This window comes from Oncorhynchus mykiss, chromosome 8, assembly GCF_057628025.1.
Source record: "Oncorhynchus mykiss isolate SJ-2025 chromosome 8, ASM5762802v1, whole genome shotgun sequence".
Lineage (NCBI taxonomy): Eukaryota > Metazoa > Chordata > Actinopteri > Salmoniformes > Salmonidae > Oncorhynchus > Oncorhynchus mykiss.
This window is the reverse complement of record NC_143029.1, coordinates 24,518,248-24,544,586: the sequence shown is the minus strand read 5'-3', so window position 1 is coordinate 24,544,586 and position 26,339 is coordinate 24,518,248. Positions and strand designations below refer to the sequence as shown.

Genomic DNA, 26,339 nt, shown 5'->3' with positions numbered 1-26,339 from the left:
ACTGACGTTATGTTACATTTTTAGTGCCTCGTCATCGGCACCAGCTATCCCTCTCATGCCCAGTGACTCAGGGGCCTCTAATACACCCACACCCTACTGAATATTCCAGTGTGCGTGTGTGTGCCTGCACGGGCCTGCCTGTCTGTCTTCCAATCAGTTTACTGCAGACATAAAAATGGACAGAGGAATCTCTCTCCCTCCTCTCTTCTAACACACCCCTGGTTTGTGCTGTGGGTCTGGGGTTAGGAATCCCATGGTCCAGAGTGGCATGCAATTTGGATAGTAACCTGACCCATAACAAACAAAGGCTAAATATATTTCCATGGCAGGGAGGGTCTTTACGCTGGAGGAGAGACAGGCAGAGAGATCGAGGGATAGAGTGATAGAGGGACAGAAAGATCGAGAAGAGAGGCACAGGAAGGTTCCCAGTTCTTTCTTCTTGAAGGCTTCATAGAGCGTCAGACCTTCAGAGAGCTTCACAGTGTCAGTTCCAGACCAGTGTTTGGGATGAACTTTGCACTGGGCTACAAACCTGGGCAACTCGGGGAGTCTAGCACCATGGATAACTTGGAGAAGCAGCTCATCTGCCCCATCTGCCTGGAGATGTTCACCAAGCCTGTGGTCATACTGCCCTGCCAGCACAACCTCTGCAGGAAGTGTGCCAATGACGTCTTCCAGGTAAGAGGGGGGGGGGCGGACGTTTTTTTGCATCACTCTCCTGTCCTGAGGCCATGTGTGGTCAGTTAGTGGTCCAGCATTGATCTGTGATTTGCTGGACCACTAACTGCTGAGAGGAGTACATGTTTTATGGGGTGGCAGGTAGCTAGCAGTTAAGATCATTGGGCCAGGCCTCCGACCATCCTCTCAAGAAAAAAAATGGCCTGCTGCTGAAAGTAATTGGGGGACCCCTGCATATATCTTTGGTCCTGTTGAAACCCTCAGGTCACTGTTTGAACTGGAGGAGCCATTCAGATATGGGAGACTCCAACAGCTGCCTCAGTCCTTTAGGAGAGGATGTAACATGGTCTGCCTTTCAGGCCCAGGCCATTAGTGGAGAGTGGAAACAGTATTCCAATGGTCTACTTATCACAGATCATGACAGGATACATTAGATGTATTTATGGAAGTTGGTGTAAACCATTTAGCCTTCCTCAATATTCATAGCAGTCTATAGTGTCAAGCCTTCATCCCTTTATGTTGAGGTCTTTATCATAAAGTATTGACTGTGGAGGCTCAATATTTAGTGGTGGGTGGATGGATCAGTGGCTCTGTAGATTAACTTTAGTTTCTGTGTGAAAGGTCCCTCACACTGACTGACTTGAACATTTGTTTTGGGTCCATCCTGGTTAAAGTATCTAACAAGGTTAGTCTTCTTGATATCATGTCACCTTTAGGACCTTTAAGAGGTATGTAGTAACTCAGTGTTTAGGTCTGTACCCAGTCTTAAGCACTGCACAGTGCAGAATCATATTTTGGTTTCCTCTTGAGTAGACAACATGTTTGTGTCAAACAGCTGTTGTCCATATATTCCCTTAACCCTTCAACACCCCCAGTGAGAGTGATGCTTTACCATTTGACTCCACTACCCCCTCTCCTCCTCATCCATTCCCCCCCTCTCCCCTCCCAGGCTGCCAACCCCCTGTGGCAGTCTCGGGGGTCCAAGTCCATGTCCACAAGGGGTCGTTTCCGCTGCCCATCATGTCGTCATGAGGCAGTGTTGGACCGCCATGGTGTGTATGGCCTACAGAGGAACCTGCTAGTAGAGAACATCATAGACATCTACAAACAAGAAGAGTCCAGCAGGTCAGTGGTGTGTGCGTGTGTCTGGGTCTGTGAGGGGTACGTGACTGGCTTCTGTAAGCATCCACTAGAACCAGAATGCTCACCAAATGTCAACATTATCCATACAGTTTTGCCATACAACACACACTTCTGCGGTGCTGACCTCTGTTGACTTAAGGACATGGCATGTCAACAAAAGCCATGAGCACAAGGGGTGTACTACTGCTACAACCCTATGTGAACTCAGCCATGAAATATTGCTTCCAGTTTCACCTCTCATGCAACAGGCCCTAGGCAGTCAGTGGTGCAAAGACCTAGGCATCTGATTTTACTCTAATGGTGTCACTAGCGCATCTATGTGTGTTCATCAGCTGCGTCATGTTAACAAACCAGGAATATAGAAACATCAGTCTCTGGCGGTCTCCTCATATTGTTGCTGTAACTAGCACACTTTATCCCTGCCTCGATGGAGCGGTAAACAGGAGAACCATCTTGTGGCATTGACACAGATACAGACGTGTGTATCTGGGGGTTGGTTGTGAGTACCAAATCAAATCACATTTTATTGGTCACATACACGTTTTTAGGAGATGTTATTGCGGGTGTAGGGACCGCTTGTGCTTCTAGCTCCGACAGTGCAGTAATACAGTTGAAGTCGGAAGTTTACATACACTTAGGTTGGAGTCATTAAAACTCGTTTTCAATCACTCCACACATTTATTGTTAACAAGCTATAGTTTTGGCAAGTCGGTTGCGACATCTACTTTGTGCATGACACAAGTCATTTTTCCAACAATTGTTTACAGACAGATTATTTCGCTTATAATCCACTGTATCACAATTCCAGTGGGTCAGAAGTGTACATACACTAAGTTGACTGTGCCTTGCTTGTTTGTAGGTGACCAAATACTTATTTTCCACCATAATTTGCAAATAAATTCAATAAAAATCCTACAATGTGATTTTCTGGATTTTTTTCTCATTTTGTCTGTCATAGTTGAAGTGTACCTATGATGAAAATTACAGGCCTCTCTCATCTTTTTAAGTGGGAGAACTTGCACAATTGGTGGCTGACTACATACTTTTTTGCCCCACTGTAATAAGATACAGTAGAAGACTATAGGATACAGTATATGCATATGAGATGGGTAATGCAAGATACAGTGCCTTGCGAAAGTATTCGGCCCCCTTGAACTTTGCGACCTTTTGCCACATTTCAGGCTTCAAACATAAAGATATAAAACTGTATTTTTTTGTGAAGAATCAACAACAAGTGGGACACAATCATGAAGTGGAACGACATTCATTGGATATTTCAAACTTTTTTAACAAATCAAAAACTGAAAAATTGGGCGTGCAAAATTATTCAGCCCCCTTAAGTTAATACTTTGTAGCGCCACCTTTTGCTGCGATTACAGCTGTAAGTCGCTTGGGGTATGTCTCTATCAGTTTTGCACATCGAGAGACTGACATTTTTTCCCATTCCTCCTTGCAAAACAGCTCGAGCTTAGTGAGGTTGGATGGAGAGCATTTGTGAACAGCAGTTTTCAGTTCTTTCCACAGATTCTCGATTGGATTCAGGTCTGGACTTTGACTTGGCCATTCTAACACCTGGATGTGTTTATTTTTGAACCATTCCATTGTAGATTTAGCTTTATGTTTTGGAAGACAAATCTCCGTCCCAGTCTCAGGTCTTTTGCAGACTCCATCAGGTTTTCTTCCAGAATGGTCCTGTATTTGGCTCCATCTATCTTCCCATCAATTTTAACCATCTTCCCTGTCCCTGCTGAAGAAAAGCAGGCCCAAACCATGATGCTGCCACCACCATGTTTGACAGTGGTGATGGTGTGTTCAGGGTGATGAGCTGTGTTGCTTTTACGCCAAACATAACATTTTGCATTGTTGCCAAAAAGTTCAATTTTGGTTTCATCTGACCAGAGCACCTTCTTCCACATGTTTGGTGTGTCTCCCAGGTGGCTTGTGGCAAACTTTAAACAACACTTTTTATGGATATCTTTAAGAAATGGCTTTCTTCTTGCCACTCTTCCATAAAGGCCAGATTTGTGCAATATACGACTGATTGTTGTCCTATGGACAGAGTCTCCCACCTCAGCTGTAGATCTCTGCAGTTCATCCAGAGTGATCATGGGCCTCTTGGCTGCATCTCTGATCAGTCTTCTCCTTGTATGAGCTGAAAGTTTAGAGGGACGGCCAGGTCTTGGTAGATTTGCAGTGGTCTGATACTCCTTCCATTTCAATATTATCGCTTGCACAGTGCTCCTTGGGATGTTTAAAGCTTGGGAAATCTTTTTGTATCCAAATCCGGCTTTAAACTTCTTCACAACAGTATCTCGGACCTGCCTGGTGTGTTCCTTGTTCTTCATGATGCTCTCTGCGCTTTTAACGGACCTCTGAGACTATCACAGTGCAGGTGCATTTATACGGAGACTTGATTACACACAGGTGGATTGTATTTATCATCATTAGTCATTTAGGTCAACATTGGATCATTCAGAGATCCTCACTGAACTTCTGGATAGAGTTTGCTGCACTGAAAGTAAAGGGGCTGAATAATTTTGCACGCCCAATTTTTCAGTTTTTGATTTGTTAAAAAAGTTTGAAATATCCAATAAATGTCGTTCCACTTCATGATTGTGTCCCACTTGTTGATTCTTCACAAAAAAATACAGTTTTATATCTTTATGTTTTAAGCCTGAAATGTGGCAAAAGGTCGCAAAGTTCAAGGGGGCCGAATACTTTCGCAAGGCACTGTATGTAGACATTATTAAAGGGACTAGTATTCCATTTATTGAAGTGGCCAGTGATTTCAAGTCTATGTATATAGACCTGCCTCTATGTGCTATTGATGGCTATTTAACAGTATGATGGCCTTGAGATAGAAGCTGTTTTTCAGTCTCTCTGTCCGAGATTTGATGCACCTGTACTGACCACACCTTCTGGATGATAGCGGAGTGAACAGGCAGTGGCCCAGTTGGTTGTTGTCCTTGGCCTTCCTGTGACATCGGGTGCTGTAGGTGTCCTGGAGGTCAGGTAGTTTGCCCCTGGTGATGCGTTGGGCAGACCGCATCACCCTCTGGAAAGCCCTGGGGCTGCGGGCGGTGCAGTTGCCATACCAAGTGGTGATACAGCCCGAATGCTCTCCATTGTGCATATGTAGAAGTTTATGAGGGTTTTAGGTGACAAGCCAAATTTCTTCAGCCTCCTGAGGTTGAAGAGGCGCTATTGCGCCTTCTTCACCACACTGTCTGTGTTAATGGACCATTTCAGTTTTTCAGTGATGTGTACGCCAAGGAACTTGAAGCTTTCCACCTTCTCCACTGTGGTCCCGTCGATGTAGATAGAGGCGTGCTCCGTCTGCTGTTTCCTGAAGTCCACGATCATCTCCTTTGTTTTGTTAACATTGAGTAGAGGTTATTTTCCTGGCACCACACTCCCAGAGCCCTCACCTCCTCCCTGTAGGCTGTCTCGTCATTGTTGGTAATCATGCCTACTACTGTTGTGTCATCTGCAAACTTGATGATTGAGTTGGAGGCGTGCTTCGCCACACAGTCATGGGTGAACAGGGAGTGCAGGAGGGGACTGGGCACGCACCCTTGTGGGGCCCCAGTGTTGAGGATCAGCGAAGTGGAGGTGTTGTTTCCTACCTTCACCACCTCAGGGTGGCCCATTATGAAGTCCAGGACACAGTTGCACAGGGCGGGGTTCAGTCCCAGGGCCTCGAGCTTGGAGGGTACTATGGTGTTGAATGCTGAGCTATAGTCAATGAACAGCAGTCTTACATATGTATTGTCTAGATGGGATAGGGCAGCGTGCAGTGTGATGGCGATCGCATTGTCTATGGATCTATTGGGGAGGTAAGCAAATTGAAGTGGGTCTAGAGTAACAGGTAAGGTAGAGGTGATATGATCCTTGACTAGTCTCTCCGAGCACTTCATGATGACAGAAGTGAGTGCTAAGGGGCAATAGTCATTTAGTTCAGTTACCTTTGCTTTCTTGGGTACAGGAACAATGGTGGCCATCTTGAAGCATGTGGGGACAGCACACTGGGATAGGGAGAGATTTAATATGCCCGTACACAATACAGCCAGCTGGTCTGCGCATGCTCTGAGGATGTGGCTAGAGCCCTGCGAGGATTAACACGCTTAAATATCTTACTCACATTGGCCACGGAGAAGGAGAACCCACAGTCCTTGGTAGCAGGCAGTGTCAGTGGCACTGGGTTATCCTAGTGAATATCTGATATTTTTCACTATATCATGTGGTGCACAGGTTAAATTGGGAATTTGGAGGTGGGGGAGCCCTATTTAGAGGGGTTAGGGTAAAGGTTAAGCCAGGGTTGAACGTAAGGCCAGGGTTGAACGTAAGGCCAGGGTTGAATGTAAGTCTATGGTTGAACGTAAGGCCAGGGTTAACTTTTATCATTCTCATTTTATATAGAAGGCCACTGGGTGGCAGTCTTTTCCAGTGTTGATATCATTTAGAAACCTGTAGCAGCAATATCACAGCTTGTTCAGGCCTTGTCTTGACACAATAAAGATGAAAGATTATATTGTAAAGTAAAGCTTTACTGGCTTTACTGGGGCTCTCTCATGCCGTCCCTGGAGGGGGTGCGTCACCTGAGTGGGTTGAGTCACTGATGTGGTCATCCTGTCTGGGTTGCCCCCCCCCCCCCCCCCCCTTGGGTTGTGCCGTGGCGGAGGTCTTTGTGGGCTATACTCAGCCTTGTCTCAGGATGGTAAGTTGGTGGTTGAAGATATCCCTCTAGTGGTGTGGGGGCTGTGCTTTGGCAAAGTGGGTGGGGTTATATCCTTCCTGTTTGGCCCTGTCCGGGGGTGTCCTCGGAGTGGGCCACAGGGTCTCCTGACCCCTCCTGTCTCAGCCTCCAGTATTTATGCTGCAGTAGTTTGTGTCGGGGGGCTAGGGTCAGTTTGTTATATCTGGAGTACTTCTCCTGTCCTATTCGGTGTCCTGTGTGAATCTAAGTGTGCGTTCTCTAATTCTCTCCTTCTCTCTTTCTCTCTCTCGGAGGACCTGAGCCCTAGGACCATGCCCCAGGACTACCTGACATGATGACTCCTTGCTGTCCCCAGTCCACCTGGCTGTGCTGCTGCTCCAGTTTCAACTGTTCTGCCTTATTATTATTCGACCATGCTGGTCATTTATGAACATTTGAACATCTTGGCCATGTTCTGTTATAATCTCCACCCGGCACAGCCAGAAGAGGACTGGCCATCCCACATATGCTCTCTCTAATTCTCTCTTTCTTTCTCTCTCTCGGAGGACCTGAGCCCTAGGACCATGCCCCAGGAATACCTGACATGATGACTCCTTGCTGTCCCCAGTCCACCTGACTGTGCTGCTGCTCCAGTTTCAACTATTCTGCCTTATTATTATTCGACCATGCTGGTCATTTATGAACATTTGAACATCTTGACCATGTTTTGTTATAATCTCCACCCGGCACAGCCAGAAGAGGACTGGCCACCCCACATAGCCTGGTTCCTCTCTAGGTTTCTTCCTAGGTTTTGGCCTTTCTAGGGAGTTTTTCCTAGCCACCGTGCTTCTACACCTGCATTGCTTGCTGTTTGGGGTTTTAGGCTGGGTTTCTGTACAGCACTTTGAGATATCAGCTGATGTACGAAGGGCTATATAAATTCATTTGATTTGATTTGATATTGTTACATCAAGGGAAGTGTTTTTGGTTCTCTAAAACCGATTTGAGCTATATGAGCAATCTATCTAGTTTCCCTCAACATGATATTCCTCAATGCCTTTTAGTAAATGTGTAAATGGTTCTATATCTATGTGTAGGCTATTCCTCTAGAGAAAATATGAATGGTCAATAGTAGTACAATTCCCCCAATGCCTTCTGGGTTATCTGACGCCTTGAGAGCTGCTCCCATTTCCTGTTCCATTGACAGAAGAGCCAAATAAAGTGTGTTTGCGTATGCACATTGGTGTGTGTCCGGATGTGTGCTTGTGTGTGTGTTTCTAAGAGGCTGTCCCTTTACTTCTGTGTCCCTGCAGGCCCCTGAATCCCACCAAGGTGGAGCAGCAGCAGCTGATGTGTGAGGAGCATGACGAGGAGAAGATCAACATCTACTGCCTGAGCTGTGAGACGCCCACCTGCTCAATGTGTAAAGTGTTTGGCCAGCACAAGGACTGTGAGGTGGCCCCCCTGCAGAATGTCTACAAGAGACAGAAGGTAATGGAGTACCATGAGTCAAGACCAAGGGTCTGATTGTGATGTCACTCAATATCTCTATTGTCTTGTCTTCCTTTCTGGTAGTCTGTCTGTCTGTTATATCGTCCTTATACTGAAAAGTAATTATCCAATATAACACCTCACCGCACACACAAAAACACACACACACACATGAATGACCCTGTCAACCTGCTGGCACGACGACAACTAAGATTGTATATACAGTGCATTCGGAAAGTATTCAGACCCCTTGACTTTTTCCACATCTTCTTACGTTACAGTCTTATTCTAAAATGGATTAATAGTTTTCCCCCCTCATCGATCTACACACAATACCCCATAATGACAAAGCAAAAACAGGTTTCTAAACATTCTTGCAAAATTATTAAAAATAAAAAACTGAAATATCACATATACAAAAGTATTCAGACCATTTACTCAGTACTTTGTTGAAGCACCTGTGGCACCTCGAGTCTTCTTCTCCCATTTTTCTCTGCAGATCCTGTCAAGCTCTGTCAGGTTGGACGCGGTGTGTCTCTGCACAGCTATTTTCAGGTCTGTCCAGAGATGTTCGATCGAGTTCAAGTCCAGGCTCTGGCTGGGCCCCTCAAGGACATTCAGAGACTTGTCCTGAAGCCACTCCTGCGTTGTCTTGGCTGTTTGCTTAGGATTGTTGTCCTGTTGGAAGGTGAACCTTCACCCCAGTCTAAAGTCCTGAGTGCTCTGGATCAAGGATCTCTCTATACTTTGCACCGTTTATCTTTCAATTCTGACTAGACTCCCAGTCCCAGTCTCCCAGTCCCTGCCACTGAAAAACATCCCCATAGCATAATGCTGCTACCACCATGCTTCACCGTAGTGATGGTGCAAGGTTTCCTACAGACGTGACACTTGGCATTCAGGCCAAATAGTTCAATCTCGGTTTTATCAGACCAGACAATCTTGTTTCTCACGGTCTGCGAGTCATTTAGATGCCTTTTGGCAAACTCCAAGCGGGCTTTCATGTGCCTTTTACTGTGTAGTGGCTTCCATCTTGCCACTCTACCATAAAGACCTGATTAGTGAAGTGCTGCATTGATGGTTGTCCTTTTTGAAGGTTCTTCCATCTCCACAGAGAGACTCTGGAGCTCTGTCAGAGTGACCATTGGGATCTCGGGGACCTCCCTGACCAAGGCCCGTCTCCCCCGATTGCTCAGTTTGGCCAGGCGGCCAGCTCTAGAAAGAGTCTTGGTGGTTCCAAACTTCTTCCATTTAAGAATGATGGAGGCCACTGTGTTCTTGGGGACCTTCAATACTGCAGACATTTTTTGGTACCCTTCCCCAGATCTGTGCCTCGACACAATCCTGTCTCGGAGCTCTACGGACAATTCCTTCAACTTCATGGCTAGGTTTTTGCTCTGACATGCACTGTCAACTGTGGGACCTTATATAGACAGCTATGTGCCTTTCCAAATCATGTCCAATCAATTGAATTTACCACAGGTGGATTCCAATCAAGTTGTAAAAACATCTCAAAGATCATCAATGGAAGCAGGATGCACCTGAGCTCAATTTCGAGTCTCATAGCAAAGGGTCTGAATACCTATGTAGATAAGGTTTTTATGTTTTTTATTTTTAATACATTTGCAAAAATTTCTAAAAACCTGTTTTCGCTTTTTTTAGCCCTTTTTCTCCCCAATTTCGTAGTTGTTGTAGTAGCTACTATCTTGTCTCATCGCTACAACTCCCGTACGGGCTCGGGAGAGACGAAGGTTGAAAGTCATGCGTCCTCCGATACACAACCCAGCCAGCCGTACTGCTTCTTAACACAGCGCGCATCCAACCCGGAAGTCAGCCGCACCAATGTGTCGGAGGCTACACCGTGCACCTGGCAACCTTGGTTAGCACGCACTGCGCCCGGACCGCCACAGGAGTTGCTGGTGCGCAATGAGACAAGGACGTCCCTACCGACCAAGCCCTCCCTAACCCGGCCAATTGTGCGTCGCCCCACGGACCTCCCGGTCGCGGCCGGTTACGACAGAGCCTGGGCGCGAACCCAGGGACTCTGATGGCACAGCTGGTGCTGCAGTACAGCGCCCTTAACCACTGCGCCACCCGGGAGGAATCGCTTTGTCATTAGGGGATATTGATGAGGATTTGCCTTCCCCATTTCTCCTTCTCCCAAATCCAGTCAGCTGATGTTCTGAAAGAGCTGCAAAATCTGGACCCCTGGACCCCTATTTTAGAATAAAATGAATTAAAATGAATTAAATAAAATAAAAATAAAATGTGACATAACAAAATGTGAAAAAGTCGAGGGATCTGAATACTTTCTGAATGTTTATTTATTTATTTATTTCACCTTTATTTAACCAGGTAGGCAAGTTGAGAACAAGTTCATTTACAATTGCGACCTCGCCAAGATAAAGCAAAGCAGTTTGACACATACAACGACACAGAGTTACACATGGAGTAAAACAAACATACAGTCAATAATACAGTAGAAACAAGTCTATATATGATGTGAGCAAATTAAGTGAGATAAGGGAGGTAAACGCAAAAAAAAGGCCATGGTGGCAAAGTAAATACAATATAGCAAGTAAAACACTGGAATGGTAGATTTGCAGTGGAAGAATGTGCAAAGTAGAAATTAAAATAATGGGGTGCAATTTTTTTATATATAAATAAATAAGGAGCAAAATAAATAAAATAAATAAATACAGTAGGGAAAGAGGTAGTTGTTTGAGCTAAATTATAGGTGGGCTATGTACAGGTGCAGTAATCTGTGAGCTGCTCTGACAGCTAGTGCTTAAAGCTAGTGAGGGAGATAAGTGTTTCCAGTTTCAGAGATTTTTGTAGTTCGTTCCAGTCATTGGCAGCAGAGAACTGGAAGCCAAATAAATAATTGGTTTTGGGGGTGACCAGAGAGATATACCTGCTGGGGCATGCTACAGGTGGGTGATGCTAAGGTGACCAGCGAGCTGAGATAAGGGGGGACTTTACCTAGCAGGGTCTTGTAGATGACATGGAGCCAGTGGGTTTGGCGACGAGTATGATGCGAGGGCCAGCCAACGAGAGCGTACAGGTCGCAATGGTGGGTAGTATATGGGGCTTTGGTGACAAAACGGATGGCACTGTGATAGACTGCATCCAATTTGTTGAGTAGGGTATTGGAGGCAATTTTGTAAATGACATCGCCAAAGTCGAGGATTGGTAGGATGGTCAGTTTTACAAGGGTATGTTTGGCAGCATGAGATTTAACTTTGGATTGGAGATGTTTGATGAGGATCTGGAAGGAGAGTTTACAGTCTAACCAGACACCTAGGTATTTGTAGTTGCCCACGTATTCTAAGTCAGAGCCGTCCAGAGTAGTGATGTTGGACAGGTGGGCAGGTGCAGGCAGCGATTGGTTGAAGAGCATGCATGTAGTTTTACTTGTATTTAAGACCAGTTGGAGGCCACGGGAGGAGAGTTGTATGGCATTGAAGCTTGCCTGGAGGGTTGTTAACACAGTGTCCAAAGAAGGGCCAGAAGTATACAGAATGGTGTCGTCTGCGTAGAGGTGGATCAGAGACACACCAGCAGCAAGAGCGACATCATTGATGTATACAGAGAAGATAGTCGGTCCAAAAATTGAACTCTGTGGCACCCCCATAGAGACTGCCAGAGGTCCGGACAGCAGACCCTCCGATTTGACACACTGAACTCTATCAGAGAAGTAGTTGGTGAACCAGGCGAGGCAATCATTTGAGAAACCAAGGCTGTCGAGTCTGCCGATGAGGATGTGGGGATTGACAGAGCCGAAAGCCTTGACCAGATCAATGAATACGGCTGCACAGTAATGTTTCTTATCGATGGCGGTTAAGATATCGTTTAGGACCTTGAGCGTGGCTGAGGTGCACCCATGACCAGCTCTGAAACCAGATTGCATAGCAGAGAAGGTATGGTGAGATTCGAAATGGTCGGTAATCTGTTTGTTGACTTGGCTTTCGAAGACCTTAGAAAGGCAGGGTAGGATAGATATAGGTCTGTGGCAGTTTGGGTCAAGAGTGTCCCCCCCTTTGAAGAGGGGATGACCGCAGCTGCTTTCCAATCTTTGGGAATCTCAGATTACATGAAAGAGAGGTTGAACAGGCTAGTAACAGGGGTGGCAACAATTTCGGCAGATAATTTTAGAAAGAAAGGGTCCAGATTGTCTAGCCCGGCTGATTTGTAGGGGTCCAGATTTTGCAGCTCTTTCAGAACATCAGCTGACTGGATTTGGGAAAAGGAGAAATGGGGAAGGCTTGGGCGAGTTGCTGTGGGGGGTGCAGTGCTGTTGACCGGGGTAGGGTTAGAAGGTTGGAAAACATGGCCAGCCGTAGAAAAATGCTTATTGAAATTCTCAATTATAGTGGATTTAACACTGGTGACAGTGTTTCCTATCTTCAGTGCAGTGGGCAGCTGGGAGGAGGTGTTCTTATTCTCCATGGGCTTTACATTGTCCCAGAACTTTTTTGAGTTAGTGTTGCAGGAAGCAAATTTCTGCTTGAAAAAGCTAGCCTTGGCTTTTCTAACTGCCTGTGTATAATGGTTTCTAGCTTCCCTGAAAAGCTGCATATCACGGGGGGCTGTTCGATGCTAATGCAGAACGCCATAGGATGTTTTTGTGTTGGTTAAGGGCAGTCAGGTCTGGGGAGAACCAAGGGCTATATCTGTTCCTGGTTCTAAATTTCTTGAATGGGGCATGCTTATTTAAGATGGTTAGGAAGGCATTTAAAAAAAATAACCAGGCATTCTCTACTGACGGGATGAGATCAATATCCTTCCAGGATACCCCGGGCAGGTCGATTAGAAAGGCCTGCTCGCTGAAGTGTTTCAGGGAGCGTTTGACAGTGATGAGTGGAGGTCGTTTGACCTCTGACCCATTAGGATGCAGGCAATGAGGCAGTGATCACTGAGATCATGGTTGAAGACAGCAGAGGTGTATTTAGAGGGCAAGTTGGTTAGGATGATATCTATGAGGGTGCCTGTGTTTATGGCTTTGGGGAGGTACCTGGTAGGTTCATTGATAATTTGTGTGAGATTGAGGGTATCAAGCTTAGATTGTAGGATGGCTGGGGTATTAAGCATGTTCCAGTTTAGGTCGCCTAGCAGAACGAGCTCTGAAGATAGATGGGGGGCAATCAGTTCACATATGGTGTCCAGAGCACAGCTGGGGGCAGAGGGTGGTCTATAGCAGGCGGCAACGGTGAGAGAGTTGTTTTTAGAGAGGTGGATTTGTAAAAGTAGAAGTTCAAATTGTTTGGGTACAGACCTGGATAGTAGGACAGAACTCTGCAGGCTATCTTTGCAGTAGATTGCAACACCACCCCCTTTGGCAGTTCTATCTTGTCTGAAAATTTTGTAGTTTGGGATGAAAATTTCAGAATTTTTGGTGGTCTTCCTAAGCCAGGATTCAGACACAGCTAGAACATCCGGGTTGGCAGAGTGTGCTAAAGCAGTGAATAAAACAAACTTAGGGAGGAGGCTTCTAATGTTAACATGAAACCAAGGCTATTACGGTTACAGAAGTAATCAAAAGAGAGCGCTTGAGGAATAGGAGTGGAGCTACGCACTGCATGGCCTGGATTCACCTCTACATCACCAGAGGAAAAGAGGAGGAGTAGGATAAGGGTACGGCTAAAAGCAATGAGAATTGGTCGTCTAGAACGTCTGGAACAGAGAGTAAAAGGAGGTTTCTGGGGGTGATAAAATAGCTTCAAGGTATAATGTGCAGACAAATGTATGGTAGGATGTGAATACAGTGGAGGTAAACCTAGGTATTGAGCGATGATGGGAGAGATATTGTCTCTAGAAACATCATTGAAACCAGGAGATGTCATCGCATGTGTGGATGGTGGAACTAATATGTTGGATAAGGTATAGTGAGTAGGACTAGAGGCTCTACAGTGAAATAAGCCAATAAACACTAACCAGAACAGTAATGGACAAGGCATGTTGACATTAAGGAGAGGCATGCTTAGTCGAGTGATCATAAGGTTCCAGTGAGTAGTGAGGTTGGTTGGGGTCACGGCGATTCAGACAGCTATCCGGGCCATCGGTTGCAAGCTAGCATAGGATGGAGGTCTGTTTTTAGCCACCTTGTGCGTTTCCGTCGGTAGGATTAGTGGGGTTACGTGTGGTAGAGGGGATCAATCCAATTTGCCCCCAAAAAATAGATATACAGTGCCTTGCGAAAGTATTCGGCCCCCTTGAACTTTGCGACCTTTTGCCACATTTCAGGCTTCAAACATAAAGATATAAAACTGTATTTTTTTGTGAAGAATCAACAACAAGTGGGGCACAATCATGAAGTGGAACGACATTTATTGGATATTTCAAACTTTTTTAACAAATCAAAAACTGAAAAATTGGGCGTGCAAAATTATTCAGCCCCTTTACTTTCAGTGCAGCAAACTCTCTCCAGAAGTTCAGTGAGGATCTCTGAATGATCCAATGTTGACCTAAATGACTAATGATGATAAATACAATCCACCTGTGTGTAATCAAGTCTCCGTATAAATGCACCTGCACTGTGATAGTCTCAGAGGTCCGTTAAAAGGGCAGAGAGCATCATGAAGAACAAGGAACACACCAGGCAGGTCCGAGATACTGTTGTGAAGAAGTTTAAAGCTGGATTTGGATACAAAAATATTTCCCAAGCTTTAAACATCCCAAGGAGCACTGTGCAAGCGATAATATTGAAATGGAAGGAGTATCAGACCACTGCAAATCTACCAGGACCTGGCCGTCCCTCTAAACTTTCAGCTCATACAAGGAGAAGACTGATCAGAGATGCAGCCAAGAGGCCCATGATCACTCTGGATGAACTGCAGAGATCTACAGCTGAGGTGGGAGACTCTGTCCATAGGACAACAATCAGTCGTATTTTGCACTAATCTGGCCTTTATGGAAGAGTGGCAAGAAGAAAGCCATTTCTTAAAGATATCCATAAAAAGTGTCGTTTAAAGTTTGCCACAAGCCACCTGGGAGACACACCAAACATGTGGAAGAAGGTGCTCTGGTCAGATGAAACCAAAATTGAACTTTTTGGCAACAATGCAAAACGTTATGTTTGGCGTAAAAGCAACACAGCTGAACACACCATCCCCACTGTCAAACATGGTGGTGGCAGCATCATGGTTTGGGCCTGCTTTTCTTCAGCAGGGACAGGGAAGATGGTTAAAATTGATGGGAAGATGGATGAAGCCAAATACAGGACCATTCTGGAAGAAAACCTGATGGAGTCTGCAAAAGACTTGAGACTGGGATGGAGATTTGTCTTCCAACAAGACAATGATCCAAAACATAAAGCAAAATCTACAATGGAATGGTTCAAAAATAAACATATCCAGGTGTTAGAATGGCCAAGTCAAAGTCCAGACCTGAATCCAATTGAGAATCTGTGGAAAGAACTGAAAACTGCTGTTCACAAATGCTCTCCATCCAACCTCACTGAGCTCGAGCTGTTTTGCAAGGAGGAATGGGAAAAAATGTCAGTCTCTCGATGTGCAAAACTGATAGAGACATACCCCAAGCGACTTACAGCTGTAATCGCAGCAAAAGGTGGCGCTACAAAGTATTAACTTAAGGGGGCTGAATAATTTTGCACGCCCAATTTTTCAGTTTTTGATTTGTTAAAAAAGTTTGAAATATCCAATAAATGTCGTTCCACTTCATGATTGTGTCCCACTTGTTGTTGATTCTTCACAAAAAAATACAGTTTTATATCTTTATGTTTGAAGCCTGAAATGTGGCAAAAGGTCGCAAAGTTCAAGGAGGCCGAATACTTTCGCAAGGCACTGTAGTTATAGAGGCCCGAGAAAAAATAAACAAATTGTCCGATAGGTCTATTCAGATAGCAGCCGATAAGACAGCTAACGATTAGCGGACCGCAGATGGGCGTTCAGGTAATGTTGCGACTGAGGAGCCAGCTGGATAACTCCCTCAGGCAGATAACGTCGGTAGTCCAGTTGTGAAGGCCCGGTGGGGCTCCGCGTTGGCAGTAAAACGGGTCCGGATAGGTGATTGTAGCCCAGGAGTGACTGATGGAACTTCAGCTGGCTAGCTCTGGAATAATTTATCTTTGCTCCGGAATCGATGTAAGCCGATAGTCACACGGATAGCAGCTAGCTAGCTGCGAGATCCAGGTATAAATGTTATGGACAGTTCTCCTATCTGCTGATAGTGTTGGTGCCAGTCTAAAGGTGTCTGTTCCGAGGACACACTGGTTATTATTCTGTGAGACTGTGTGAATGCACTGTATATGGAACTGAAAAAGAACCAAAAACATACTGAACAAAAATATGAATGCAACATGCAAAGTGTTGGTCACATGTTTCATAAGCTGAAATAAAAGATCTACAAAATGTTCCGCACACACAAAAAGCTTATTTCTCTCACATTCTGTGCACAAATTTGTTGACATCCCTGTTACTGAGCATTTCTCCTTTGCCAAGATAATCCATCCACCTGACAGGTGTGGCAAGTCAAGAAACCGATTAAACAGCATGAGCATTACACAGGTGAACCTTGTACTGGGGACAGTAAAAGTCCACTCCAAAATGTGCAGTTATATCACACAACGCAATGCCACAGATGTCTCAAGTTTTGAGGAAGCATACAATTGGCATGCTGACGGCGGAAATGTCCACCAGAGCTGTTTCCAGAGAATGTAATGTTAATTTATCTACCATAAGCTGCCTCCAACGTTATTTAAGAGAATTTGGCAGTACGTGCAAATAGCCTCACAACCACAGACCACGTCTAACCACGCCAGCCCAGGAGCTCCACATCCGGCTTCTTCACCTGCAGGATTGTCTGAGACCAGCCATCCGGACAGTTGAGGAAACTGAGGAGGATTTCTGTCTGTAATAAAGCCCTTTTGTGGGGAAAAACTCATTCAGATTGGCCTGGATCCCAAGTGGGTGGGCCTATGCCCTCCCAGGCCTACCCATGGATGCGCCCCTGCCCAGTCATGTGAAATCCATAGATTAGGACCTAATGAATTCATTTAAATTGACTGATTTTCTTATATGAACTGCAACTCGGTAAAACTGTTGAAAATGTTGCATGTTGCGTTTATATTTTTGTTCACTATTGTTATTCAAAGGGTTCTCCTATGGGGACAGCCAAATAACCCTTTTAGGTTCTAGATAGCACCTTTTCTTTCTAAGACTGTAACTTTCCCCTACAGGATCCAAGTGAACGGTGACTAATATCAAAGTGAAGGTCACTTGTTAAGGATGGATAATGTGCCTGGCTGTTGAGTAATACTGAAGGGGAAGCCACCCACACAAACATGATACATACACGTTACATATTTGCTGTATCTACTTTCATAAGCTAAAATAAGTATGTTTGAATGGACTATAACATCAGGTGGCTTTGGTGACAAATGTGCCTTGCATTCATTGCTCACTCGCTCACTATGAATCATTCATTACAAATACAGACGAGGAAGGTTAACGAGCAACTTCAGCTAATGTTTTATGCATTGTTAAAAAAACAACACTTTCGATATTTAAATCTTCAATCTATCATCACAATTGTGTGAACTACTACCTAAAGTGTCAGCTGAGGGATGGAACAAAAGCCTTCATATCCTATAGCCCTCCAGGATTAGGGGTTGGTGACCACTGGTGAATTGAGTACAGATTTTAACCCATCGTGTTATGTTGATTGGCTGCAGACGGAGCTGAGTGACGGCATCGCCATCTTGGTGGCTGGGAACGACCGTATCCAGGCCCTCCTCTCTCAGATGGAGGAGACCTGCAGGTCCATCCAGGTGAGAATGTTACCCACTACAACCACTCAGACCTCTCACTTCACAGTCACAAAGCTCACTGTGGAGTCACCACACACATCACTGTGAACAACCTGTTGTATTGTAATAACTAGCATCAATAAGTATTAATACATTATTTATAAACTATTAATAAATATATATATATTGAAAAAATGTATAAGGGCTTGTTCAAGTTATTATTAGGTGTTACCAATGGGTGTCTGTGTGCAGGAGAACGGCCGTCGTCAGAAGCAGAGTCTGTGTGATAAGTTTGACGGGCTGTATGCCATCCTGGAGGAGAGGAAGAAGGAGTTGGTGGGTATGATCAGCCGCCAGCAGGATGACAAGCTGGACTACATCCGCTCCCTCATGCGTCGCCACGGAGACCACCTGGAGGGAGCCGTCAAGCTGGTGGAGACAGCCATCCAGTCCATGGAGGAACCACAGATGGCCGTGTTCCTACAGGTAAGCAGTATGGATGGAACACTAGCACTGAACCTAGGTACACTGTCTGGCCTCAGTAACTGGACCTAGGGTATGTACCAGTATGTCATGTAATGGAATAGAATAATGGTCAGATGTAACTTTAGATGTAAATTCTTGAGCAGAAAGTTGCCTGTTTCAGCCCTTGTAAACTGGACGAGGATCAGTGTTCCTGCAGGTAGCTAATGTTTCACTGTCTTAGGATCAGTAGCCCTACAGGTAGCCTATGAGTCAGGGGACCCTCAACAAAGTACTGTAATAGGATCAGTTGTGTGATCAATGTCTCTGGGAACTCTGGTCCTATGGTTCTCTGATCGCACACTGTAAAGAGGAATTTCCAGGTGAAAGGGTGAGCAGTCATTGGTAAAGTAAATCCAAAATATATCTGGTTTAATACAAGTTGCAACAGGGAGATACCTCCAGCACGAAAGCAGAGCAGATGTCTCACAAGCCTCTCTAAGCAGGCCCTCATATCCTAATCATATGTTCTGGAAACACATAACTAAAGACATAACACAAAGCAGTGAATCACACAGTCTCACAGAATAAAAACCAGGGTGTCCTCAGAACAGACACCTTTAGACTGGCACCAACACTATCCGCAGATAGGAGAACTGTCCATAACATTCTGGTCTAGCATACAAGTCTAGTGACCATCAACCTTGCACAGATTAGAATCATGTTACAGAAAGGAAAAGGAAAATATGTTAGCTGTGTTCGAATACACATACTAACCGCACTAACCATACTATTTGTGACGTAAATTAATTATGTAGTATGCTTATTGGTCATAGTATAGATAGAGTTAGTATGCTAAAAGCTACCGGATGTCGTAATAAATTCACCAAAGTACGAAGTACAGTACCAGTCAAAAGTTTGGACACACCTACTCATTCCAGGTCTTTTCTTTATTTTTAATATTATCTACATTGTAGAATAATAGTGAAGTCATCAAAACTATGAAAAACACGTATGGAATCATGTGGTAACCAAAAAAGTGTTAAATAAATGAAAATCTATTCTTCAAAGTAGCCAAATCAAAATACAGTATATTATATTTGAGATTCTTCAAAATAGCCATTCTTTGCCTTGATGACAGCTTTGCATACTCTTGGCATTCTCTCAACTAGCTTCACCTGGAATACTTTTCCAAACAGTCTTGAAGGAGTTGATGAGCACTTGTTGGCTGCTTTTCCCTCACTCTGCTGTCCAATTCATCCCAAACCATCTCAATTGGGTTGAGGTCGGGTGATTGTGGAGGCCAGGTCATCTGATGCAGCACTCCATCACTCTCCTTCTTAGTCAAATAGCCCGTACACAGCCTGGAGGTGTTGTTGATGTTGGGTCATTGTTCTGTTGAAAAACAAATGATAGTCCCAATACGCGCAAACCAGATGGGCTGCAGAATGCTGTGGTAGCCATGCTGGTTAAACGTGCCTTGAATTCTAAATAAATCACAGACAGTGTCACCAGCAAAGCACTCCCACGCCATCACACCTCGTCCTCCGTGCTTCACAGCGGGAACCACACATGCGGAGATCATCCTTTCACCTACTCTGCGTCTCACAAAGACACGGCGGTTGGAACCAAAAATCTAAAATTTAGACTCATCAGACCAAAGGACAGATTTCCACCGGTCTAATGTCCATTGCTCGTGATTCTTGGCCCAAGCAAGACTCTTCTTCTTATTGGTGTCCTTCAGTAGTAGTTTTTTTGCAGAAATTCAACCATGAATTAGGCCTTCATGGTTGAATGTCTCCTTTGCACAGTTGATGTTGAGATGTGTCTGTTACTTGAACTCTGTGAAGCATTTATTTGGGCTGCAATTTCTAATAAACTTATCCTATGCACCAGAGGTAACTCAGGGTCTTCCTGTCCTGTGACGGTCCTCATGAGAGCCAGTTTCATTATAGCGCTTGGTGGTTTTTGCGACTGCACTTGAAGAAACTTTCAAAGTTCTTGAAATTTTCCCTATTGACTGACCTAAATTTCTTAAAGTAATGATGGACTGTCGTTTTTCTTTGCTTATTTGAGCTGTTCTTGCCATAATATGGACTTTGTCTTTACCAAATAGGGCTATCTTCTGTATAACAACCCTACCGTGTCACAACACAACTGATTGGCTCGAACGTATTAAGGAAAGAAATTCCACAAATGAACTTTTAACAAGACACACCTGTTAATTGAAATGCCTTACAGGTGACTACCTCGTGAAGCTGGTTGAGAGAATGCCAAGAGTGTGCAAAGCTGTCATCAAGGCCAAAGGGTGGCTACTTTGAAGAATATTTTTTCATTTATTTAACACTTTTTTGGTTACTACATGATTCCATATGTGTTATTTCATAGTTTTGATGCCTTCACTATAATTCTACAATGTGGAAAACAGTAAAAAATAAAGAAAGAAAAACCTTGGAACGAGTAGGTGTGTCCACATTTTTTTGACTGGTACCGTATACACGCAGTGGACACTATTTCCGTGCTCTTAGGGGCCCATAATGCAATTCTTCAGAAAATGGGCGTCGTTTTCAGAATTGAAAAAATGCCGGAAAATATGCAGGCGAAGTCTGACGAGAGTGCATACAAATGAATTGTTTTAACTAATTATGACAAATGTAAATAAAATGTTGAGTAATGTAATAAAGTAATAACTATTCACATAAGTTACGTTACACGTTATGTTGGCTGACAGTTAGCTACGCTATCCTTACGAACAGCTTAGCGTTACACAGCAGTATTTACCGGTGTGTTAGCTAGTTATCTAACGTTAGTTGGTTACTAATAATACATCGAACTTGCCAAGCAGTATATTAACTATATGCTATCTAACTACCCAACTTCTATTGACTTGGTTGTTCACATAATTTTTAGCTGTATAGTTGTTGTGCGTTCTCAATGGACATGGTTAATTCTGGCTATCTACTCCGATTTCAGAACACTCCTGTCTGAGTGTGCCAGAGCGCAGAATAATTTATGAATTTACTTGCCCTAGCAGAGTTGGTTTGGCGGTTTTCTGTTATCCAGACCGTTCGTGACTGTAACTGTACTGCTGTCAACAAATTAATAACGTTGTTTTTTTGCTGTCGTTTACTGACACCTGCCTCATTATTTGACCTCTGGTCCCCTGGCCATCAATACTGTCCTTGGAACAGAGCCAGGTTGGATGACGTGCTCCTGCTGCAGACAGATGGTAGTTAAAACCCCAGCTAGGGGAGAGATAGATGGTACCATTCATGTCATCCATCCATCCAGCAGTCCTCTCCTCCACTCAGGCCCCAGCTCTACTCCTCTCCTCCACTCAGGTCCCTTGGTCTACTCCTCTCCACTCAGGTCCCTGGCTCTACTCCTCTCCTCCACTCAGGTCCCTGGATCTATAAAGAGCTACAGATTGAGTAAAGCTTGTAACTGAAGTGTCTCTTTATTCACCTCCCTCATTGTTCATGCTTGCAAGCCGTTGGTTTAGTCAACCAGTTTACAGGTAGCGCTAGCAGCGAGTGTTAGGATGGTGGCAGGAGCATGTTTTAAACTCATTCTGGTTTAGATATAGCACTAATTGACCTCCGAAAATAAGTGCTGGAAATTAAACTAAATGTAATAGCCTACCCATCGTTTCTTTTCTCCACAGAGAATCAAGGATATATTTAAAAAGTAAGTCAAATTCTTGTTTTCGTCTGGTTAGTGTTCGATTCTGCTTCATAAGGGGTGTTTAGCTGGAAAGTCACGAATTGCATTACATTCACTAACACAAACACACCAATTGCATTGACTGTAAAGCTAAAGTAACTGCACAGAAGATGCGTGTGATTTGAAGTTATGTCTGATTGCTGGCTGCTGATAGCTAATACATTAAAATGGAGCTCTCCACCTGTAGAGTTATCGAGCAGACCCAACCAGCCTGCGTCACTACCAGCCACAGGGGTACAGAGGACGTTGCTATCCATCGCTGTCTGTCACCTCCTATTTGTTTGTCTCTGAACTGTGACCTCACCACTGTGTCCTTTTAAGGATCGGCACCACTGCCAAGGTGTCCAGTATGGAATGTCCAGAGCCGGGCTACGAGAGCATGGCCCATCTTGTCATCAACACAGCGAATGTGGCAGACATGCTGAGGACCATTGACTTCATCACAGTTAGGGCCTCAGGTAGTACAATATGACCATATATGGAGAGTTTAGTCATTAATGTTTCTCTATACATGACTCTAGCCTCAGGGTACTGACGCATGTTCAGCTCCGAACATTAACCCCAAAACTATTTTCAATTGCACTTTCAAGGCTATTTCCCTTGTTTTTGCTGGTCTGTCTTAATGTGGTGCTCTCTGTGTGGTTGCAGGTTTCCAGGAAAAGGACGGGGAGGATGGTTATGATCTGGGTGAGGACTTAGCATCGCTGGCAACAGGGGATGTAGACTATGGGCGATGCTAGTTGAAAAGGGTCAAAGAAAGAAAAACCATGCTATGCTGCTCTCGTGCTTTATTCCCTTACACACAGTTACAACATTTAGGCTTCAAACACAAAGGCTGTTAAATATAGTTATACTGTATATTGTTCCTTCTGACATCAGTCTTAAACATATCTGTAAAGGCTGAAATCAAGTGTTTAATATCTAGAATATGGATGGATCACTTGTCTTGTTTACCCCACAGCCAACTCATTTCAAATGGAGAGACCAGGCATTCTTTCTCCTCTCAGTGATAAAGCAATTCCATATTTCCCTTGCTACCTCCAAAAGTGTAACGATCGTAGGGCTAGGGGACCCTTCGGCCTCACAGCGTCACTGTAACATGCCAGAGATGAATTAACTAACTAGAAGTACACATTTGACTGGCCTGTTATTTATACATGATTAAAGTTTCAACTAGAAACTCTCAAGTGAGGAGTCTGATGTATTGATTGGGCTTTACCTTGGTGTACTGACAATGAAAATGCTTGAAAATGCTTGTAATTTTGGCTTAATATACCGTACCAGTCAAAGGTTTGGACAAACCTACTCATTCAAGGGTTTTTCTTAAAATGTTACTATTTTCTACATTGTAGAATAATAGTGAAGACATCAAAACTATGAAATAACACATATGGAATCATGCAGTAACCAAAGAAGTGTTAAACACATCAAAATATATTTTATATTTGCGATACTTCAAAGTAGCCACCCTTTTCCTTGATGACAGCATTGCATACTCTTGGCATTCTCTCAACCAGCTTCACCTGGAATGCTTTTCCAAACAGTCTTGAAGGAGTTCCCACATATGCTGAGCACTTGTTCGCTGCTTTTCCTTCACTCAGTGGTCCAACTCATCCCAAACCATCTCAATTGGGTTGAGGTCGGGTGACTGTGGAGGCCAGGTCTTCTGATGCAGCACTCCATCACTCTACTTCTTGGTCAAATAGCCCTTACACAGCCTGGAGGTGTGTTGGGTCATTGTCCTGTTGAAAAACAAATGATAGTCCCACTAAGAGCAAACCAGATAGGATGGCGTATCACTGCAGAATGCTGTGGTAGCCATGCTGGTTAAGTGTGCCTTGAATTCTAAATAAATCACAGACAGTGTCACCAGCAAAGCACCATGACATCACCTCCTCCATGCTTCACGGTGGGAACCACACATGCCGAGATCAATTTTTGACTCATCAGACCAAAGGACAGATTTCCACCGATCCAATGTCCATTGCTCGTGCCCAAGCAAGTCTCTTCTTATTTTTGGTGTCCATTAGTAGTAGTTTCTTTAATAGCAATTTGACCATGAAGGCTTGATTCACGCAGTCTCCTCTGAACAGTTGATGTTGAGATGTGTCTGTTACTTGAACTCTGTGAAGCATTTATTTGGGCTGCAATTTCTGAGGCTGGTAGCTCTAATGAACTTACCCTCTGGCTCAAATGCATTAAGGAAAGAAATTCCACTATTTAACTTTTAACAAGGCACACCTGTTAATTGAAATGCATCCCAGGTGACTCTGAAAATCTGATGAAGCTAGTTGAGAGAATGCCAAGAGTGTGCAAAGCTGTCATCAAGGCAAAGGGTGGCTACTTTGAAGAATCTCAAATATAAAATATATTTAGATTTGTTGAACACTTTGTTGGTTACTACATGATTCAATATGTGTTATTCTATAGTTTTGATGTCTTCACTAGTATTCTACAATGTAGAAAATAGTGAAAATTAAGAAAAACCCTGGAATGAGTAGGTGTGTCCACACTTTTGACTGGTACTGTAGATCATGACCCTTACACTGGGCATTCAGCTCTGTTAAAAAGCTCTGCCTCCTAGTGCCTTGGGTTGGGACCTCAGCTTGACATGTAGTGAAGAATAGACCTTTCCTGTGTCTCACACACCGATCTGAGCCATGTTTCTGTAACCTGTGTCATTACTTATAATAGTTATACATAACTATTGCCCCTGCTTGTGATGGGGTTGTTGTGGATATATGGCCCTGAGCCTGGGTGCTCACATGAGCTAACGTTGCCCCCGGAGCTGTCGACCTCTGATTGCGGGATGGGGTGGAGAGGGAGGGGACACACACGAGAGGCGAGACAGAGCTAGGAGTAATTGATGGGGTGTGTGTGTGTGCGCGCTCACCACAGCAAGAGTTCCCTGACTATGAATGGAGATTGATCCGTGTCGGCCACCAGTGATCTGAGGTTGACACAGTTTTCTGGCAACAATCTGTTCCAGCAATAATTCTTCACACTATTTGAGGGATGATACAGAACAGAATGTCCATGATATGTCCAGTACTGGAAGGGGTTAACTGAGTGGGGTTTTCATATCTCTGACTCGTAGAATCTAAGGGGAAACTATAGTAGACATTGCTTAAAACTATGGAGCAAATTTAACATTTCCGAAGGACATTAACACAATTACATAGAATCTCTAACAGCCGGAAGCAGAGAATCTCCCTCCACTATGTAATGAGGAGAGTCATAGTATATTCATGTCAAGAGACAAAACACAGTGTCCTCTCCTCTCCCACTTGGTGCCCCCGTTTAATGTTTGACTTCAAAAATAGACCCAGTCCAACAGGAAATGAAGACAGTGGTGATGGTATGAGATTGTCATGCTCAACTCACATTAATCAATCTCCTCTTTTGTTTTAATCAAGGTTTTTCCAGTCAAGAAAGGACTACTTAGAGGGTTTATGGTAATCCCCTGCGCACATCCATCCAGAGTATTGATGTTTGCCTTTACCATTCGGCTGTCAACTGGTTTTGCTGTCCACAGTATTTACATTGAGTGAATTACAGATCTACAATAGAGAATAAAGCTCAAACATCACACAGTTGAAGGCCTCCCTCGCCACCCACATCAGATATATGTACAAAAGCCTGTGTATTATGTGTACATTTGATAAGCTAAGTATAATCCACTGAAATGTATCCCACTGTTGGTTTGAATTGTGCATGTTGTGAAGTAGGAAGAATATTGTTGTTTTTCCTCACCTAACACTCCTTCTAGTGCTTGTGATTATCCTGCTACTTCCTCTTCAACAGACTTTACTTTGACAAGAGTTCCACAAGTGCCTTGAAGAAAAAAGTATGACTAATATTGTAGAGACCGAAGCAACTGTAAGCTGCACTTCTAAAAGGTTATGAGGAGAACTGAATGCTCCGATGGTATAGTATATGCACTTTTTAGTCTCAGTTTACATCATTTTATAGAAATAAACATACATTTCATTGTGATATCTTCCCTCTCCTTTTCTGAGGAAATGTTTGCACTACCAACCCTGACCCAGAGCTACGGCTGCTACTTTGATTCCAGAGGGATCAGTAATTGAATGTATCTTTATGGTGTTAACACAACGAGGAACAAGGCAGCAGAATTCCACCATACTGACAGTCTGACAGAGCTGTCTGACAGAGCTGAGCCGTATAGTAGAAACACCATGTCGGGGGCCATTTTGACGACCTCTTACAAGTTCACAGCAACCATTACACTATTATGTAGGCTTCCACGTTATGCATTTAACAAGAAGGCAGGCAACTGCTGTAAAGGTAACTGTTTAATGAGAGTTAAAGGTGAAGACTGCAAAGAATGTTAGGCCATAGAGGTTTTGCAATGAGTGT

At 44.1% G+C, this 26,339-nt stretch overlaps 1 protein-coding gene across 2 annotated transcripts; it reads left to right on the top strand.

Annotated features, from left to right (window-relative positions):
• The first annotated feature begins 209 nt into the window (after positions 1-209).
• trim54 (tripartite motif containing 54) lies at positions 210-25,955 on the top strand. Of its 2 annotated transcripts, XM_021612041.3 has the most exons (9): positions 210-678; positions 1,628-1,803; positions 7,831-8,008; positions 17,700-17,795; positions 18,027-18,260; positions 21,901-21,923; positions 22,281-22,417; positions 22,608-22,646; positions 25,376-25,955. In XM_021612041.3, the coding sequence occupies exons 1-9, from the start codon at positions 508-510 to the stop codon at positions 25,402-25,404; spliced, it is 1,083 nt and encodes a 360-aa protein (XP_021467716.3). In that variant the 5' UTR covers positions 210-507; the 3' UTR covers positions 25,405-25,955. The 2 variants fall into 2 exon arrangements, with proteins under 2 accessions (XP_021467716.3, XP_021467715.3); XM_021612040.3 differs by lacking the exon at positions 25,376-25,955 and having other exon boundaries at positions 22,608-23,142.
• The last annotated feature ends 384 nt before the right edge of the window (positions 25,956-26,339 follow it).